This window comes from Alosa sapidissima, chromosome 6, assembly GCF_018492685.1.
Source record: "Alosa sapidissima isolate fAloSap1 chromosome 6, fAloSap1.pri, whole genome shotgun sequence".
In the NCBI taxonomy this organism is placed as follows: Eukaryota; Metazoa; Chordata; class Actinopteri; order Clupeiformes; family Clupeidae; genus Alosa; species Alosa sapidissima.
This window is the reverse complement of record NC_055962.1, coordinates 23,445,152-23,464,027: the sequence shown is the minus strand read 5'-3', so window position 1 is coordinate 23,464,027 and position 18,876 is coordinate 23,445,152. Positions and strand designations below refer to the sequence as shown.

General features: G+C 40.9%; 1 protein-coding gene across 2 annotated transcripts; it reads left to right on the top strand.

Moving 5' to 3' along the window:
- The first annotated feature begins 336 nt into the window (after positions 1-336).
- Positions 337-3,557, top strand: zgc:153383 (uncharacterized protein LOC751751 homolog). 2 transcript variants are annotated; one of them, XM_042094348.1, is made up of 6 exons: positions 337-495; positions 923-1,120; positions 1,255-1,321; positions 1,622-1,719; positions 1,942-2,067; positions 2,945-3,557. In XM_042094348.1, the coding sequence occupies exons 1-6, from the start codon at positions 424-426 to the stop codon at positions 2,945-2,947; spliced, it is 564 nt and encodes a 187-aa protein (XP_041950282.1). In that variant the 5' UTR covers positions 337-423; the 3' UTR covers positions 2,948-3,557. The 2 variants fall into 2 exon arrangements, with proteins under 2 accessions (XP_041950282.1, XP_041950281.1); XM_042094347.1 differs by lacking the exon at positions 2,945-3,557 and having other exon boundaries at positions 1,942-2,841.
- Positions 3,558-18,876: the final 15,319 nt, after the last annotated feature.

Here is an 18,876-nt window from a genome sequence, read left to right as displayed (position 1 = left end):
GGAATACTTAAAAAAATAGAAGTGCATTTGCACCAAAAAACGAGACATTTGGTGTCACGGGAAGATTATCAATTTTCCGGGACAGACATTAAAAAAAGAGAACAATCCCTACCAGAACGTGTAACCCTAGTGACAGCGTCTAGGCTTATCAAACTGTCTGCATTTGACGATATGCATCTTATTTTAATGTGGTAGCCTACAGAGTGACTGTGGCCTTAAGTCAGTGATTTCAATGTTTACATTCCTAGGCTTAAAAAAAGTCACTAGAGAATGTCACTAGGCCTGTATTTTGATAGTAGGCTATCATATCCCCGTATCCTCGATGAGAAGGACTTTTATTTTTCAAGTAGTGAAGCTTGCACGGAAGTCAGACTGTAGACGTCAGTTTACTACTGGTACACAAAGGCACTGGGAGTCATCACCATGGCTGACATATCACTATACCTTACCAATGTTAATGTCACTGTTGGGCAGAAGATGGACATTGTGGAGACGGTAAGCTGTTTTTACAAACGTGAAACAGAAATGCCGATTAGGACTTCTACTGGGCCGAATGCATAGGCTACATGTATCTAGCCTGTCAGTTCTTCGGCTGCAACTGTTAGACAGTGCAAATACATTCCTCCTCATCGTCTGTTTATTTAACGTCAGATTAAACTGTTTGGACCCAATGGTGTTCAGTTTGCACTGGAATGAAAAGCTTGTGTCCAAGATGACAGAGGAGGATCACTTGTCTTTCAAATGTGTGTTGCATTGGTTTTATCTGAACAGAGTTATCTCAGACTTGCATTGGTTTTATCTTAACACCCTTGAAATAAATTAATCCAAAAACGTTTCTGGGGTTAGGTTGTGGAGACCTGTATTTGTGGCTAAACTGATTGTGTGTGTGTGTGTGTGTGTGTGTGTGTGTGTGTGCACTTAGAGTCCTACCTCAGGGAAGGATTTTGAGTGTGTGGAACTGGGAGACCTGGGGAAGAATGATCAGAGACAGGAGAAGACTCCTCGCCGGGTCATCCATTTCTCCAACGGAGAGACCATGGAGGAGTACAGCACAGACGAAGAAGAGGAGGAGGATGAGAAAGAACCAGAAAAGAAAGATCTTCTGGCTCCAGTTGACACGGTGTGTGTGAGAGAGAGAAAGAAAGAGAAAGAGAGATCTTGTAGGCGGTTGGATATTTTAAGCATACTTGCATATTCCTTCATTTTTCAAAGAGTAAGTGCATGGTGTTCAGGGTAATGCTGTTTGCATTTCAGTCCAAGCTGACCTGGGGCCCTTATGTTTGGTTTCAAATGTGGAGAGCTGCCACATCTACAATCTCAGGTGAGCCATGGCTGTAGACATTGAAACTGTTGTAATTCTTGACAGTCGGTGAAATGATCATATGGACCCTTTCAAGAGAGTTCCATTATCAGCATCATAGTTGGCCCCACAAGACTTCCTTTTTAACATTCCATATGTTATCTTAATGCAGAGGAAGTAGATTGGGGCCCAAATAGAACGTTCAAGCATTGCTTTTGTTTACCTTGTTGAAAGGGTCCATACTCTTGAGTTGCTGTAATGAACTTGACAACTAGTTTAAATAACCAAGATTGTTATGTGTTTTTCTTTTCTTCTTTTCAGCATGTGATTACTTGGGCGAGAGGATGGCATCACTCTTTGGTATCACCTCTGCCAAATACCAGTATGCCATCGACGAGTACTACAGGATAAAGAAGGAGGTTTGTAAACCTTTGACTTGTATTGTCTCTCTCAGGTTAAAATCGGGTTGATTGATAAAACGGAATGATTTGTGATTTGTGTCTGAATCTGACATGAATGAAATATACAGAACTCTCATTATGTACACTTGTATGTCACTTGTGATTTGTGAACCAAGATTTATCCGTGTTTAATCCTGATAGCACACTTTCTTTCTGCCTCTCATAATGTATTGTTTTCAGAAAGAGGAAGAGGAAGAGGACAACCGCCTGTCGGAGGAGGCCGAGCGGTACTTTGAGGAACAGCAGGGTTCCAACAGTGAGACCCGGGAGCCTGAGACACACCAGCCGGAAGGGACAGCCCCTCAGGTGACCCACGGAGACCCTCAGGCTCCAGCCGCTACTGCAGTTAGCATCCCCGCCATCGTCACCAGCACTTAACCAAAGCCACAATGGCCCGAGTAGCCAAAACGTTACGTTGTTTCCATTCAGGTTTTTGAGTGAGGCAACTAGAATTTTTATTTAGTGCACTAATCTGGTTTGTTTCTGAGGGATTAACCACACAGGACGTTCGGCCATAGGTAGGACTCCTGTGAGCTCCTGTGTTAACTCTGCGTTCTTCGCCAGTGGCCTTACTAGACTGATCCCAAAGCAGAATACAGCTGCTGCTGCTGCTGCTGCTGTTGCTGCTGCTGCTGTCGCTACCAAGACGTTATGAAGGACCAACAGAGTTGTGGGATGGGGAATCTAACATTGCCATAGACCTAAATGCACTTCTCACATAGGAAGCCTAAGATGTTCTTAGAGTCAGTTCACGTAACACTAGACCTGAGATAATATCTCAACTCAACACTTCTTTTTACATCATGTCAACACTTTAATTAGGTATTTGTTTCTTCGATAGGCCTTCGATGATAATGTGGCGAGGTATTCTACACGATAATCAGCCATCTCCCACTAGTCTTAAAAGATACAAAGCTGGGAAAAAGGCCTTAAACTCTATGACTCACTAATGAGTTGTAATAAACCTTATTATTTATATATTTATTTATTCTTTTTTTCCTGGAGGTTTTTTTACGTTACGTAAAGTTTTGTATTATTTTTTTGTATTTAACACACTCTAATAAAACTGTCTGTAATGCATATGGATGCTCCTCATGTGTGCCTTTTGTTAATATTCTTCTTCTTTGTGTAGCCTACTCTCCTTATCTGTCTGCCTGGTTTCACTTGTTACGTGTGTTTGTAGTAGGGGCTGACGTCTTCCCAGTCGGCTACAAAGGGCCTCTCTGTCCGTGGAAGGTCCGAGGGCAGCTGAGGTCATTCTGTCAGACTGTCAGACATGCACGGAGTGCACCCGGGGTGAGGTGAAGGCAGGCAGATGAAATTCAGAGCATGCGAGTCCAATCAGTAACCAGTGCACAAGGAGCTGAGCCTGCCTCGTAAGGAATGACTTGTCCTCCTGCTGCCCTCTCAGACTGTCTTCTTAGATTCATACAGTATGTCTGCTCATAATATGAGTTTTTTTTTCACCAAGCTGTTTATTCAATAAGACCACTGAAAGATGATTTTGTTCAAACCTTGTCTATATCATAAATGGGTCTCAAGACCTGTAAAATAATTCTGTTCAAACCGTATGTCTTCATATTTTTAGCCCTTGATATCATTTCAGTTTTACAACCTGAAAAATGCATTATCTGGGAAGCCATGTTTGGACATTAATGTATTGCAAAGTATTCATAGCATAGCCCAAACTTTGTAGGACGGAAGACAGACTGTTCTTGGCATGACTGAACCACTACAAGTTTGTATTGCATGCTCAAGGCCCTATATTTGGGAATAAAAGTGCAAAAAGAATGACATTATTAAGTTGTTTTTTGTACCCATTTGGTATCAATTATTGTATTTCCTTTAAATGCAATATCTTATTAATGTTGTGCCAATATTTAAAGTTATTTTTAAAAAAAAATAATGGGCTTTTCATATATACATAGGAGAGATATTAAATCCCTAGTGCTATTCATGGGTTTCATCAGGTCCCTTTCCACAGGTGTATTAATCAAGCACCATGCAGTCTGCATTGATAATTAAGGTGCTTGATTTTATACTCCTGTGGAAAGGGACCTGATGAAACCCATGAATAGGTAGGGGATTTCACACAGCAGCCAATCAACAACCATCAACAACTATGTGGAAGTAGCTCATTGTATAGGCATTTAGTGTACAAAATGGCAATGTTGTACCATAGATACATATATAATGTATGTACCATAGATGCATATATAAAAATGGAAATCAATGAGCATACAGTACAGCCTCTAAATGGACAAGTCATACTGAGCACATGTTTGTGTTCCATCCTACAAGTCTGATCAGGCTACAAATAATACTTGTTAAGATATTGACACCCAAACATGGCTTCCAAGATAAGGCATTTTTGAGAATCTAATAACTAAATAAATCAAGGAAGATCAAAAAAAGGAATTGTAAAAATGGAAAAAACTGAAACGCTCTGGTCTCTGGCGGAACTTATGCTGTAATATTTAGCTTTATGATCAAAGGAGCTGGTTACAATAGAAATTATAGCGGTGCGATACGTAATAGACCAGACTAGAATAGACCAGAAACTATCTTTACACTCCACAAACAGAGCGCTAACACTAACACACCCAGCTGTTAGTTTTGAAACCTAATCATTGTAAAGACAAACTTTTAGCAAAATCTGAGACGGTGTGGCAACCATTTTCTTGGATTCTGTCTGATTTGACACTGAATGACCCAATAATTCTTTAACTGTCTATTTAGAAATGAGCTGTTTCTAATGCTGTTTTTAAAAAGCGCGCTTGGTCAGAAAAAGGCCACCATTTCTTACATTGTTTATGTTTATTCAACAGAATAGACCTTAGAATATGGTGATCACTTGATATATTTGTTTTAAAAATATGAGTAAATGTGCAGTAGGTGAGTGAATAATGCAGAATCTGTGATGTAACCTGTTAGTCACTGGCTGTGAGTCTAGTGTGGAGATTCCAGTAGTCCAGTCAAGTGGACGGCTCTTCCTTATCCTCTTTTCCCTCTCTGTTGGTCTTAATTTAAAGTCCTTACCCACCACAAACCGCACAAGAAAGGGTTTTGTCAGTGGACAGTACAATAGTACGCTCTGTCACAGAGAGCTATGGCAGGGGAAGAATCTGTGGTATACACAGACGCACACACAAACACACACACAAACACACACATCCCATCTGCTGGGAATCACACACACACATGCTTCATACACAAATGAAGTTACCGGTTTTGCCTCCCCTCACCCAACTGCTGACGGTTGCCTTAGTCACCATTCAGCAACTTTCCATTGTCTGAGACATTCCCCAGGCCAGAAGCACATCTGGCCTGTATAATGGCACGCTTTATAAATGTGGCTTTGAGTAATGTGAGGGTAGGGAGTGTATTGAAGTGTGTAATATCTCAGAATAGAACGCAACCTCACGGATGGTCGTATGACCAGCGGTCAGGAAAGGAATGCTGTGACTGGTGTTCTGCCATGACTAGTCACTCAGGACATCTTGACTCACTGGCAGAATTTTCACATTGTTGTCACAGACCACAGTGCAATCAACCTTCAAGTGCAGACCTCTAGGTGGTGCTAGAGTGCTGTTCCGATGCAGCTTGTGAGAACCAAGTGTCGGAATAATCACTTGCATGAACAAGTGGAAAAACTAGTGGTTATACCTTGAGACTAGCGTGTGGGTGGTGGAAGGTCGATCAATGCTATCTGCTGTTTGATGTGTGTCAGAGGGGGCTAACTTGAAGGAAAGATGCCGGTCTTTAGCAGTGATTCTGAACACTGCTTGTTATGGGAAATTGGTACAAAGGCACTGCCTGTGCTCAGCAGAGTTGACCACCCCCCTGAGTATATTTAACATTTTTGGGGAAGCAGAGGTTGGTATTTTTGTGTGCTCTGAGGCTGAGTCGCACGTTTTGTGGTTTTGCACACATCCAAACTCAAACACAAGTCAGACATTTTACAGCTGATACTTCTGGGCTTTATTTTTGTTTTCTTTTTTTTTCAAAAAAATGTCCTAACCACAGTCGAACATGTTCTTCAAATTTCCCCAGCGTTGTCCTTTTTTTTTTTAAGACTGCAGCCTTGTGTCCTAGTTAGTTTTCATGAACGTTGGAGTCAAAGTGAGGAGTTTTCACATTGTGTACATTCCAGCCCGGGCTTTGGCAACATAAGACTTTTTTTGTTTGTGTTATTGTTGTCGTTTCCTCTCTGGCATACCTCCATCCATCTCACTATTTAAAACCAGCTGATGGAGTGGGCGTCTGGGCGCCTTTTTTTAGTCGGGGCCTAACAACAGACACCTGCATTCAGGCAGCCAAATGCTACTGATGAAAATAGCAGACGCCTGTCCGCAAAGCCCCACCACGGCCCTCCATTTAGCCGAGGCGAGGGGGACTTCCAGCATCCGTCCTTACACCTCCCCCCTCGCTGTCTCGTGTGCACTTCCTAATGCTGCAGTCAAAACAAAGCTTGACTCTTTCTCAATGCTATATAGGTGAAGCTTCAAGGTTCTGTACACCAAAGCAAGAGTCGAAGCCAAAATGCAAAACAACACAAGTCAAACAAAAGCAACCTAAGACCATGCCTGGGGGGTCTCAGAGCTCTGAGAAGGAAAGCATGAGCTGACATGCTATACATGTGAGCGGTTTTAAGATGGGGAAACTGACACCTTGACATTTTAGTGCACACCCATTTCAGTTACATTTGCATTTTAGACGTGTACCAGTTTTTAAAAGTCAACAGACTTCAAGTCTGGATTCCAATGCCAAGTATGTGTGCAGCAGTTGGCCTTTGCAACATTCCCTGCCCATACAGCTAAAACCAAACCCCACCCCATGTACTTCATATAGTTTCTCGTTTTCGTTTAAGGCCCTGTAATTGCTTGGAGTTTAACCTGCATGTCTCACACCTTATTATATCTCACACAGAGTTTGACAGTGACATGCATGTCTCAAGTGGAATGCAATTTGGGGGTTTCCTCCCTCTTTCATCTGGCTAAATGAGCATCCAACTGGCTGCATGATCACAGACATTAGTGAAGAGTCTGATGGTTAGGGTGGGGGTGGGAAGCTTCTTTGTAGACATCTTTTTGCACAGCAGGTTTGCCGTCTGCACCAAAAAAGAGAGCGTATCTCTCTCTCTCTCTCTCTCTCTCTCTCTCTCTCTCTCTCTCTCTCTCTCTCTCTCTCTCTCTCTCTCTCTCTCTCTCTCTCTCTCTCTCTCTCTCTCTCTCACACACACACACACACACAAACTCACACACACACACACACACACACACGCTGGTTCACTCACAGAGCCATGGAAAGTCCCTGGCAGGACACCGCCTCTCTGTTTTGCAATTGCAACCAGGCTGTGTGACTTTGCTACCACTCCACGGTATGGTATGGTGATCTGCACAAAGACCGCACGCACACACCCGTGAAAAGATAACCCGAGAGAGAACTGCCCTACTGTGATGCCCACACAGTGACCATTTATTTGGCATTTACTTGCATTAATCAGTGAATAAATAGAAAGCACACACTGTACCTATCAAGTAAGACAAGAGTATTTGAGATCTGACTCTTTTATGTTTCATGTTTTCCCTCTATTCTCTGTGCAGGCATATCATATCTCATAGCTAAAAGGAGGTGATTTTCATCTTGAGGAAATAAAACCTTGTGACTTGTGTCTTTCAGTGTTTGTTGTCTCTATCCGGATTCTTATCATTCTCCGCAGGAGGAAGTGAAGTCCCCTTGATTTTCTAGTTCTGTTCAGCTTCATGAAGTGGTCTAGTCAGAAAGGAAGGACCCCTTCCGGTAACGCTTTAGAATAACATGTGCTTATTAGGTATTAACAGTGCATAATAAGCAGTTAACAATTCATTACTAACAGTTAGTTAACTGTTGTTATCCTTTAATAACATTAACTAACTGTTAACATGCAGCTTGTAAGTGTTAATAAGCAGCCTTTTAAGTTACTTACAAGCATATTTGTTAACAGTTGCAGCTTGTTAATGCTTGTTAATGGTGTATAAGACAAAGAGGTGGATAACTAATACGCTTATAAGACCTTTCTTTGTTAACTGCTTATTATGCACTTTTAATACCTAATAAGCACATGTTATTCTAAAGCGTTACCCTACTTCCTAGTAAAAGCTGACGGTTTTAAAAGTTTCACAACAAAAACTGACAAATGTTATACAGAGAATTCAGCTGTCTCTTTTTATCCAAAGGTATTACTTAACACAGTATATTGTTTGCACACATTTAAGCGACCAGCCAAGCTTCTTCTGTTCTTCCAAGAATTACAATGCACTCTTAGTACTCTAGTTTTCTTTGATTTTCTGCAATGGTTCCGTATTTTGCTGCATGCTGCCCTCCATGTAACCAAGACCCAATTGAAAACATCCTCTTTTCTAAAACTGGGTGTGGTTTGAAAACATTCCCACAGAGTGTAAAAAGGTTACTGTGAGTTACATAAAGGCGGTAGCCATAGAGACTTATCTGAGATGGTAGGAACACAGTGTTCCCTCCACACCCTCCTTTGGCTCACAGACTGTGCCACCCCAAACACTGACTATGTAAACAATGTTACCACTGACGAGTTGCTTCGAATACGTTTTGTTTCATTCTCTTGTTTCCTCCCTCATGACATACGGCTCACGGACCATCTGTGCAGATCCCGCCGTGTCTTTGCCCCATATGAAGTGCTGTTTCTGAAGCCTCTGGACTCTGCTGTGCCATTTGGACATTTGAAACATCACAAGGGCCTACCTGACAATGCTTTATTGCTCACAGGATTGTCGTTATGTGTTATTTTTGTCTCCCAAGAGGAAATGCTAACGATAAAAGAGAACCAACATCCAGGAAGGAAGGAAAATCCCTGCATTTGTGGACGCCAGAACAAACCCCACGCACCGCTTGGTGGCCCACAGTAGATATTTATAGCCATAGCCATTCAAATGAAGTACAGTACATCCAGTGTGTGTCCTCTTATAAGGTGTTTGATGTACAGTATTTGGGCTTTTGTGTTGAGCAAAGACGTGCGCTCTGGCCCAACTGCATATTAAATACAGTAACTTTCTTTTGCTCAACCAATTACTTCTGTAGGGGAGTGATAAAGTCAAATGCTTTGTACCCTATATATTTCCATATGTAAATCATTTTATCCCTTTTTAAGTTCATGTAAATTGTCAATAGAGTCTACATTTGTAACATTAAACTGGACATCATAGGGCATGTTAGATCAACTACCAGTGAACTAGTGTATCTGTTTGGAAAGTCCATCTTATGTAAATATTCCCTGAGTTGTGATTATGCTTCCGCCTGGTTATGTCGTTTAATTCAATAGAGTCGGCTGTGTGCAGCTGCGTGTCAGACAGTAAGGAAAAGGATTTCAGGCAGAGCCATGCCTCCCGACTCCCAACTGTACTTTGACCTTGTAAAAGCACACAGAAGCAGCACAAGGAATTCCCCTGAAAGTTCAAGCGATTGCAGATGTGCCTCTCCCTCTCTTTCTTTCTCTCTCTCTTTCTCTCTCTATCTCCCCACCCCTCTACCAAATTGCTTGGCACTGTGCTTCAGGCTCTGGACAGTAGCGCTCACGTCCAAGACTTTGGTCTGGGAAGGCGATCAAGTGCAAACAAGTCGTGTGTGCACTGCGCTGTGCTCCACTAAACAGCTGGCCCACGCGAGGCTGAGTGCGTCTGGCCTGGCCTGGCCTGGCCTGCTGACAGCCTGGGATACGCATTAAGAAACAGAGGGAGCGCCGACCAGGGGGAAAGTTCAGGGGATTTCAGAAAAGGGGAACCGTGAAAGTCTGATTCCGGAAGGTTGCAGAGGCACTGAGAGCAGTTTGTTGTCTGGCATGCCTTACGCCTCTTTGACATAGTGTCTCTCACGTGTAACTCAAATGTCTGTTTTTTTTTTTTTTAAAATCCCCCTCCATCTGGCATGTGTGCATTCATTCATTGACACTCAGTTGACAAAGACTGACCCTAGACTGACCTACAGATTCTGCTCTTAATCAAATAAAACATTTGCGATCAGGCTGCAGAGGGAAAAAGTTCAAACTTCCTGCTCGTTTAACAGAAAGACAATGAAACGTGACAAACAGTCTATCTCATCACGCGTGTTTAGGAGTCTTGTAACCTTGGGGCCCAAGCAGTTTCAGAACACTTTACGCCCGACTCTGCAAAAACAAAATCCCTTGTCGTCTTTTTGTATCTCAAGTCATCAGGTGCTCAGTGCGGATAAAGTGCTGTCCTGCCTGCTGGTCATCGTGCCGGAGGAGCCTACGAGGCAAGGAGGGAAATTCCGAGGGCGAAGCACTGAGCCAGAGTCCCTTTGTGAACTCACTCTGGTTTATTTAAAAAAACATTTTTCTTAAAATTGGATGGGTCACGCGTGTACCAAGTACAACAGATCCATTGTCTAGCCACATCTGTTGTCATCCATATGTCCTTTCTTTTGTAACAGTTTTGAATACCGGTATGAGTTAAACATGAAAATACTAAAGTGATACCAAAACATTTGGGTCCTTTAAGGTGGATAGTGACTTATAGATTGCATTCATTTGGGGAATTATAAACAGAACCACAAAATTAAAAAGAGCAACATTGGTTTGACTTTTTATTTTATTTGACAAAAATAAATTTATCTTCAAATCTTCAAGACTTTTTGTATCCTCAGCAGTGTGTGTTGCATAAAACAAGGGGAATGTTTTATCTCTCTGAATGTTTCAGACATTTTATTTCAGTTAAAATAAAACCTATAGTCTGCCTTGGGTAACAGGTCTGTTCTATATGAGCACAGCCCATAGTGAAACAATTCTTTCCTCTTTACTCACAGTGCCATTGAGTGACCTTTGTTTTTACTTTACCAGTAGGAGGCAATTACTCCCTCTAAATTCCCCGTTCTTTCCCGGTCAAGCTCCCACCAAGCCAACCGAGCACCCACCATTTAACACACATTTATTTTTGGCTCCGTGTGTCAATCTTACCAAATGTGGCCAATGAGCAAAACAGTTTCCCCTTCAGGGGACAGTTGGTGAATTCACACTCACATGAGGTGTTGGGTCAGCATATTGTTGGCTAAGGGGAAAAATGTACACTCACTGAAAATGCACTGTAATGCAGATTATGTGTTATGACAAAACATAGTTTCCCTAAATCCTACTGGTGGGATTAACCGTTGCTGTGTGTATGTGTGTGTGTGCGTGTGTGTGTGTGTCTGTGTGTGTGTGTGTGTGTGTGTCTGTGTATTCCACTGTACTGGCCAGATTGTGCTGCTAATTGAGATTATTTGATTACTTAAGTATTTGTTTTGTTTGTTTATTTTAACACTGCTTTCGGGTTGAGACGGTAAAACCACCTGTAATAGTACCTGTGCAGTACCATGAACGAGTCTGTATGGAGCACCAAGTCATTTGGGGTTGTCATATGTGTCATTGTGTGAAGTAGCTCGCAATGCCATACAACTTTGTTTGGGAAATTCAGGAAGATTATAGGCTAGGTCACACAGGGATGACGACTGCCCCATTATCTTTGAGCGACAAAGATGATGTTGTCTACTCGGGAACCCCCAGACGCAGCTGCAGACTTGTTATGAACACAAACAAGGAGTTCAAGCCAGCCTGTGCAAAAGACCAGTTGGAAGTTCATGCCATGTGTGTACTCATGGAAATTCCTATCGTTTTTCACATCCATAAACGCATGTATTCGTAACATAAAACATTCATGGTATACTGTATCTGCAGTTTGGTGTCGTGTTCACCATACAGAGAGGTCTTTCCAGAAAAAAAGGGGTGACAGTATTTTCATTTCTTAGCGCCCTGTAGCAAACCAAAGTCCATTTCATGTATAGCATACTTCAACCAAGTACCAGAGAGGGATTCAATCAAATCAACAAATATCAAAGTGTGCTCAAAAAATGCATGACCCACAAGAAACATTAAATAACGTTTTATCTGTACATCTGAGACGGCATGTGATAGGTGAACTAAAGTCTTTGAAGGCTGCAAATGCATGTTTAGAGTTGTGCCATTTCATATCAAATGCCTCTAAGCAGTATGAGCTCATCTATGAGCTGTGTGCCTGTACGTCTGTTAAAACTTCCACTATCTTGTAATAACACAGCACAAGATGAGCACACATCCAAGTACACATGACTACATCATTAATGTATCGATTGCTCAGAGTCTGTGTAATGTTTACTGAACATTGTTTTTTTTAGCTTATACTACACTTCACAGTTCACACCCTTCGAAAGGAAAGCGGAAGAGGACTGATGGGTTTTCCCTTTTTTTTCCTGTGGCATAACACAGCAAGTACCACATAGTTTTTTTTTTGATCTTCTACATCCTGCTATGCATCAAGCTCATATAAGTCACATTGAAGTTTACATCTTTCTGGTGATGGTTTAAACGAAGGGTCATTGAAGGGTCATTAAAAAAACAATTCGGTGTGACTGTATACTGTAGGTATATGTGTCAGAATGAAGTGACTGGCCTTTGATGACCTGCAGATGAATGGTTGACTTCTGACCAAGACACACATACACACACCTGCTCCACCTTGGGGTTGGGACAATTGACTCAAGATCTCTTCCCACTCAATATCATTGACCACAGCTTCCTGCTGTACAGATGGTGTTTTACCTAACTGACATGGTGTACATGTGGCACTGAGCTGAAGCAGAGGCAGGAAAAAGAGACGCAGTGAAACACGCCTCCAGAGCAGCTCTATGAAGCACAGCGTTAACCCTTAAAGGAGTACCGTCACACCGGTGTGACGGGAATGTTGGGAAATGAACGTTCTAAAGAATATCTGGGTTCATTGAATTCAACATAGAATTTTAGAACCTTCAATTGTTACGGAACTTAGAATGTTCAAAAACGTACACCTTTACGCATCAGGGGAACTCAGTACCACAATGTGGTGGGCGCCAAAAAAAAAAAAATCATCTTCCTTTTATGCACATGTGTGAGATGCTGTCTGATATGCTGTTTTTTGGCCAACAGCTTTCTTAACACCGTATGCACATCATACAGGTCTTGTGTTTAATGTAGCTCTTATCAAATGCATACTTTCCAAATGCATGTGGTGCACTGGGAAAGTTTACTGACCATTTGCATTTTTTTTGTCATATTTTGCCACCTTTCAAACTCATCTAAAAATATCCACAAATAAACAATGGCAAAGCAAAAACAGGTTGTTACTGCTACTGACTTTTTTTGTTCATTGATGAAAATAATCACAATATCCCACACACATCCTTTAATTTGGAAAGGCACACACCAGTCTATAGGCCTCACAGTTGATGTATGCTGGTCTCCCACAGACTTGCTGGACAAAAATGTGTCAGCAGTCCTCCTAGATCTGGCCACCTGACCATACTGAGCAATTGCGGACAATGGGCCATGGTCAGACAGAACCCAAAGGTCATTATGAATGAGATCCAGAGTTCAGATCAGGCCTTTATGGTAGAATGGTCAGACAGAAGCCATCCTTCCCTTAAAGGCACATGACTGCAGTTTACCCTAAAGCACCTGTGTGACTCCCAGACCATCAGAACAAATAAAAGCCAGAGCTCAGAACTGAACCCCACAGAGGATCGCACCGATGCTTCCCATCCAAACTGGTCGAGCTTGAAGGATTGTTGCGCTAATATTTTATCTCCTGGGGGATTTTTAATGTTTGTCATTTTAATGAACATCATTCACTGAAAGTTTGTGAAAGTCTTGATGTAAAGTTCTGTAAATAGCAGTGATTAATTCACTCTTTTTCTTTCTTTGATTGACAGGGCTGACCCCCAAATGTGGAATCTAGCTGTCTTCATGGAAGTAACTTATCACATGCTGATCCTGCTTTTAGAGACCTGTGACACCAAGACAGACAACAAACAAAAATTAACAAATAATAAAATAAAGAATTAATAAAACATTTTAAAAAGAAAATTCATCTTAACTTAGTCCAGTTGGTTGCATCTAAGTTAACCGGCTGAGAAAAGTCCAAGGGCAATGATGGTAATATGATTATCAGATATGAAAATACATAAATTGGTTATTTCAGTATAGGCCTACCTCATTTTTAAGAAATGTACTAAATCACTAAAACCTGTTTTTACTTTCCTGTTGTGGAGTATTGTGTGAAGATGGATTAAAAATGTATTAAACCCATTTGAAGATAAGTCTGAAAGTGTACAGTGTAGAGAGCTTGAAAGGGTCTGAAGACTTTTTGACTAAGAAGTGTCACAGTCACTAAGAAGTGTCACAGTCACTGAAATACTTCAAAATAGAAATACTGAAAATAGATTCTTGGTTGGAAAACAAAACGTCAAACCAAAGAAAAAATGCAATACATTGTAGAGAAGGTTACACAAACAATAATCACTGCATTTATGCCTTTGAGCAACAGCATACCAACGATTCATTATGCAAAAAAAAAAAGCACAGCTGGCGTATCCTGCTTCTGAAAGATATACTGGTAGCTGTGAATGCTGGCCTGCCCCCCCCCACCCCCACCCCCAAGGTGACTTGACCTGATCTGCAAAAGTTCCCCTCATTAATAATCACACACAAAACACGGACGCTCAGGAACTAAATCAAAAGTCAACGTTGCCTTCACTATCAGTTTAAGACAGAAACTGTCTGCAGGAATTTAAGAGTGCAGGACAGGAACTTATTTTCCAGATCCTGGGAATTTCTGAAAAACAGGTAAGGCTAGCCGACCGACACAGTTCCTGCTTGCATGCTCCTCAACAGGCCCTGTTGTATCAACTGAAACATGCCAATTCCCTTTAGAGATAATAAATAGAATATGAATAAAGATCTAGAAATCTGTAGGGCATCTATTTCTGACACTGATCAACAATGACCAATATATTTATTGCAATTTCAGGGCTTTACATAAAAAGCTTGACTGTTTAGCTTGATTTATTTATTAAAATGTAATTATTGTAGATGTTTATTTATGATATGCTATTTTCAATTTTATTCCAATTTAACTGTGATGATCTTCTCTGTAACCGTGGCATCATTACAAATGATTGAAGCTGTTCAGCCAAATAAAGAAATTAGAATGTCTCACAAGAACATTCTGAATGTTTTTAAGCATTGCAGTAAATGTGTGCTTCGAGCACTTTGTGTACTGTACTTACTACTGTGGAAAACTGTGGTCATTCGGTGACATTTCTGTGGTGCCATGGTTTCCCCGCCTCCACAAGTCACAAGGTGGAAGGGGGTCCCTGAGAAACGCTGAGGGGGCTGGTCACACGCATAAAGAGAGAAGGAGACATATCTGTACTTAATGAGGGGGTGGGACACAGGATCTGAACCCTTGTGGGTAGAGTGTGGTGATTGTGTTCTTTTTTTTTTTCTTTTTTGGCCTTACGTTAGGCACTCCTGTATGGAGGACTCTGCATGCATATACAAATTAATTCTCTTGATTACTGATAAAGTGAAAGCTATAAAGAAAATAATCTCTATTAATCCATAAAAAGGTTTTTGTATTTAGCAACAGCTTTTGTCAAAAGCAATTTGGAAAACAATCAATAACTAGAAAGGCACATGGAAAATTGAGACCTCTGCTCATGCTAAATGCCAAAGGTCAACATCAAAATAATAATAATAATAATAATAATAATAATAATAATACATTTTGAAGTTTAAGTTGATTATTTAAAGTGATACCATGTAGTTATTTTACCTTAAAATTACAGCATCTCATTTCGATGATACACTGACTTACGTAGAATGGCTGACACAACCAGAATGTCTGTCATTGCATTATGTAATGGTGTTGTACCATGCAGTTGTACGAGCCTTCATCAGTTTTCAACACTAAATGGGTACCCAGTAGTACTTTAAAAACTGTTGACAAGAGGTACAAATACCATTTATTACATTGTGTTGCTTTAATTTTCTTATATAAGGCTCAGTGTGACTCATCTTAACCTTTGTCTTTACAAACTGGATTTTTGTAAGATATTTGACAGGAAAATTCTCTGTATCAGTCAACTGAGTTTAACGTGGTTATGACACAAACAAAATGTTCAAAATGCTAAGCCTATCTGCTATGATTTAAATCAAACTTCTTGTGCGCACTTGTTTCAAAATCTTGTGTCATCCTTCAAAGGGTGCGGAAAGGCAAAAGGCAAACAATGGCTCGGAATGCATTGTGATGAATGCATGACACAACTCAATGTGGATAACTACATAATGTCTGTCCAACAGGGGATCGACGTAACTGGGAAATCCCCACCAAATTAGGCTAAATGGTTAATGACAAACATTGTAGACAAGGATGTCATGAATCACTCTTTAAAGGAAAGATGAGAAACAACTGGTCTATTAATGGATGATAACTTCAAACTCATCATGAGTGTTGGGTGTGGGACTGCACAAGATAGGTCCACTGTTGAGCCTTCTGGAAATGACATTGGACACAGTGGTATTCCCAGGCCTACTTAATTTGAAGTATAAGCTATGTGACTTTAAACAATATCAAAATATTGTGGTTTGCAGCCTGCTGTAAATTGCAAGGTATTTATTTGTAGCTAATTTAGTGCACTAGGCTGTTTACTAAAACGAGCGCACAATACACTATTGTGCACGCAATCTATCAATCTATCTATAATTTAATAAATCTGAAGAGGATCTGCAATGTAGCCTATATTTCCGTTTATTTGCTGTCACGTCTGGCTTTGCCGTGCTGGGCGTGCTCACTCCGCCTTCGACAGAATAAGTTTGGGCGGTCCCCCCCCCCAGTACCATGTTCCTTATGTGACATGATGTCCTTGTAACATACAAGTCTATCTAGTTAGTTAGTTAGTTTATTGTCCCCTTATGGAAATTCTTTTTCACATTTTCCATACGGCTTTTCATCCTACATGGTCACAAGCACAGGATGGCACATACATGGTTACAGACGTAGGGATGACACATACAGACACATTACATACATCATGTGTATGTCTGTATGTGTCATCCCTATAGCACAGATCATGTTAATATCAGTGAATCACACTCACCTCCTGGACAAGTTTGCCTGCCAACAAAGCTAGACATGAATTTGTAGGGCTGTCAATTGATTAAAAAATGTAATCGAATTAATTACATACTCTGTGATTAATTAATCTAAATTAATTGCATATATAATTTTTGCTGTGAAAGTATTTTAAATATTTAAATTAAAATGAATCATTGAATAATCAGCATTAGTGACATTAAAGTTCAAAAATTCTTTTATTATTATTTTCACTGTTCAAATAATGGCTATAATAATCTATGATATGACCTAATATGCTGAGAAAATAAATTCAAAAGTGCTTCGAGAAGAACACTATTTCTTTGCATTGATGTGCAACTTTAGAGTTGACTTTTTTAAGTAAATGTTCCAATCAATGATCTAGGCAGCACATTTTCTTTTCTCTCCTTCATTTTACAGTCTAATGGTTACTGACAATGGCTCAGGGTCAAAGGTCATACGGAATCGATTAATCTGCGCTAATTTTTTAATCAGTTATTTTTTCTCAAATTAATTAATCAAAATGAATCCGTTATTTTGACAGCCCTAATTTTTATAGATGTGGCTCCATGTCATACTGGAGTCTTTCGACGGATTCTAAATGAAATCAGGCCCGTGGCTCTCTAAAAGAGCCTCCTGGGCTGTAACTTTAACAGACAGTCTTAAAGCTACCATTGAAGTTCTAGTCAACTCTGGTCTGAGTTTGACGAACAGAGCAACAATAACTAACGGTAGCCTACGTGGCTTTTGCGATCGGTCAGAATTGACCATCGAACACAGATGAGCCAATGGGGCTGTGCCAATGGGGCAGTGTAACATAGATAGATAGATTGATAGATAGATAGATAGATACTTTATTGATCCTCAAGGGGAAATTCAAGGAAATAAACCATAAATTAATAAAGCTGAAGAGGATCTGCAATGTATGCTATGTTTCCGTTTATTTGCATTACCGTACATGACATGACCCAATGTCCTTGTTACAAGTCTTAGCCTAGAAATCTAGACGCACCCTCGCGGCCAGGGAAGTCTAGCAACTCTCCGTTGGCTTGCGAGCTGAAAAATTATACTTCGATCAGGCCAATCACATCGTGAATAGAGTCGGTAGGCGGCCTTAACATAATGATGGCAGAGTTGCGACGGTTCGGCGTGAATTCCCTGCTACTTGAAAACAAAGAAGATGGATGTTGCTGTTGGCGAACAGCGTGGCACGAGTTAAGCTTTTTTTAAGTTGCCAACAAATTTGAACAACTAGCCAACTAAGCTCCGCTGGTGGGAAAACGCATGGGACTCATGAGTTGTAGCGCTATCCTATTGCGTGCAGTCAGAGGGAATTTGAAAGACAACCGTTTATCCTGCCCCTCGGACTGAGCACTGGGAATGGTGAGTCCCCAGACCCTACATCTTGATGTGGGTCTGGCTCGTCAGGCTATGCAAGTCTATCTAGCACAGCTAATATAATATCAGTGAATCACACTCGCTTCACGTCTAACACCTTGTCCTAACCGGACGCGATGCAAGCGAACATTAGCGTTAAAATCCATATAGACCGAAATAGTTCGACAAGCTTGCCCGGGTCCTGTTGGGAGTTGGGACGCGGTGTTAGTTTGTCACCCAACAAAGCTAGATTTGAATTTTTAAGCAGAGTTTTGGCAGCACTGAAGTTCTTGTCAACTCTGGTCTGAGTTTGACAGACATAGCAACAATAACTAAGAGGGCGTGGCTTTTACTATCGGTGACCTTCTTAATGGATTTTTCTTTCCATGGTGCTTTCTGTGTCCTTAACCTTCTTGAATTGTAAAGGACCACTGTCATCCCTAATATTTGGCATTTTTTAATTAAAATGATCCAATAAGTCTTCTACTGAGTCTGACAGTAGACTTGACGTCTGTGAAAGTGCTTGCTCAAAGGAAGCACTGTCTGATAATTTATGATTCTCCTTTTTACCATCATGGATCTGTTCTGAGTGTGTGGGGAAACAAATCAAAGAACATGCAGAAATGATCGGATAAGGCCCGGTCTTTAACAGTTGAAACATTGAGACTCAGTGATCAGGGGGATCAGAGGCACAAGATCCTGGGCCCCTACATAGGCAGTGATGGGC

Coding starts and splice junctions, on each gene's coding strand:
- zgc:153383 (XM_042094347.1), top strand. CDS start 424: ATGGCTGACATATCACTATACCTTACCAATGTTAATGTCACTGTTGGG. Junction 1,322..1,621: donor TGCCACATCTACAATCTCAG/GTGAGCCATGGC, acceptor TCTTCTTTTCAG/CATGTGATTACTTGGGCGAG. Junction 1,720..1,941: donor ACTACAGGATAAAGAAGGAG/GTTTGTAAACCT, acceptor TATTGTTTTCAG/AAAGAGGAAGAGGAAGAGGA.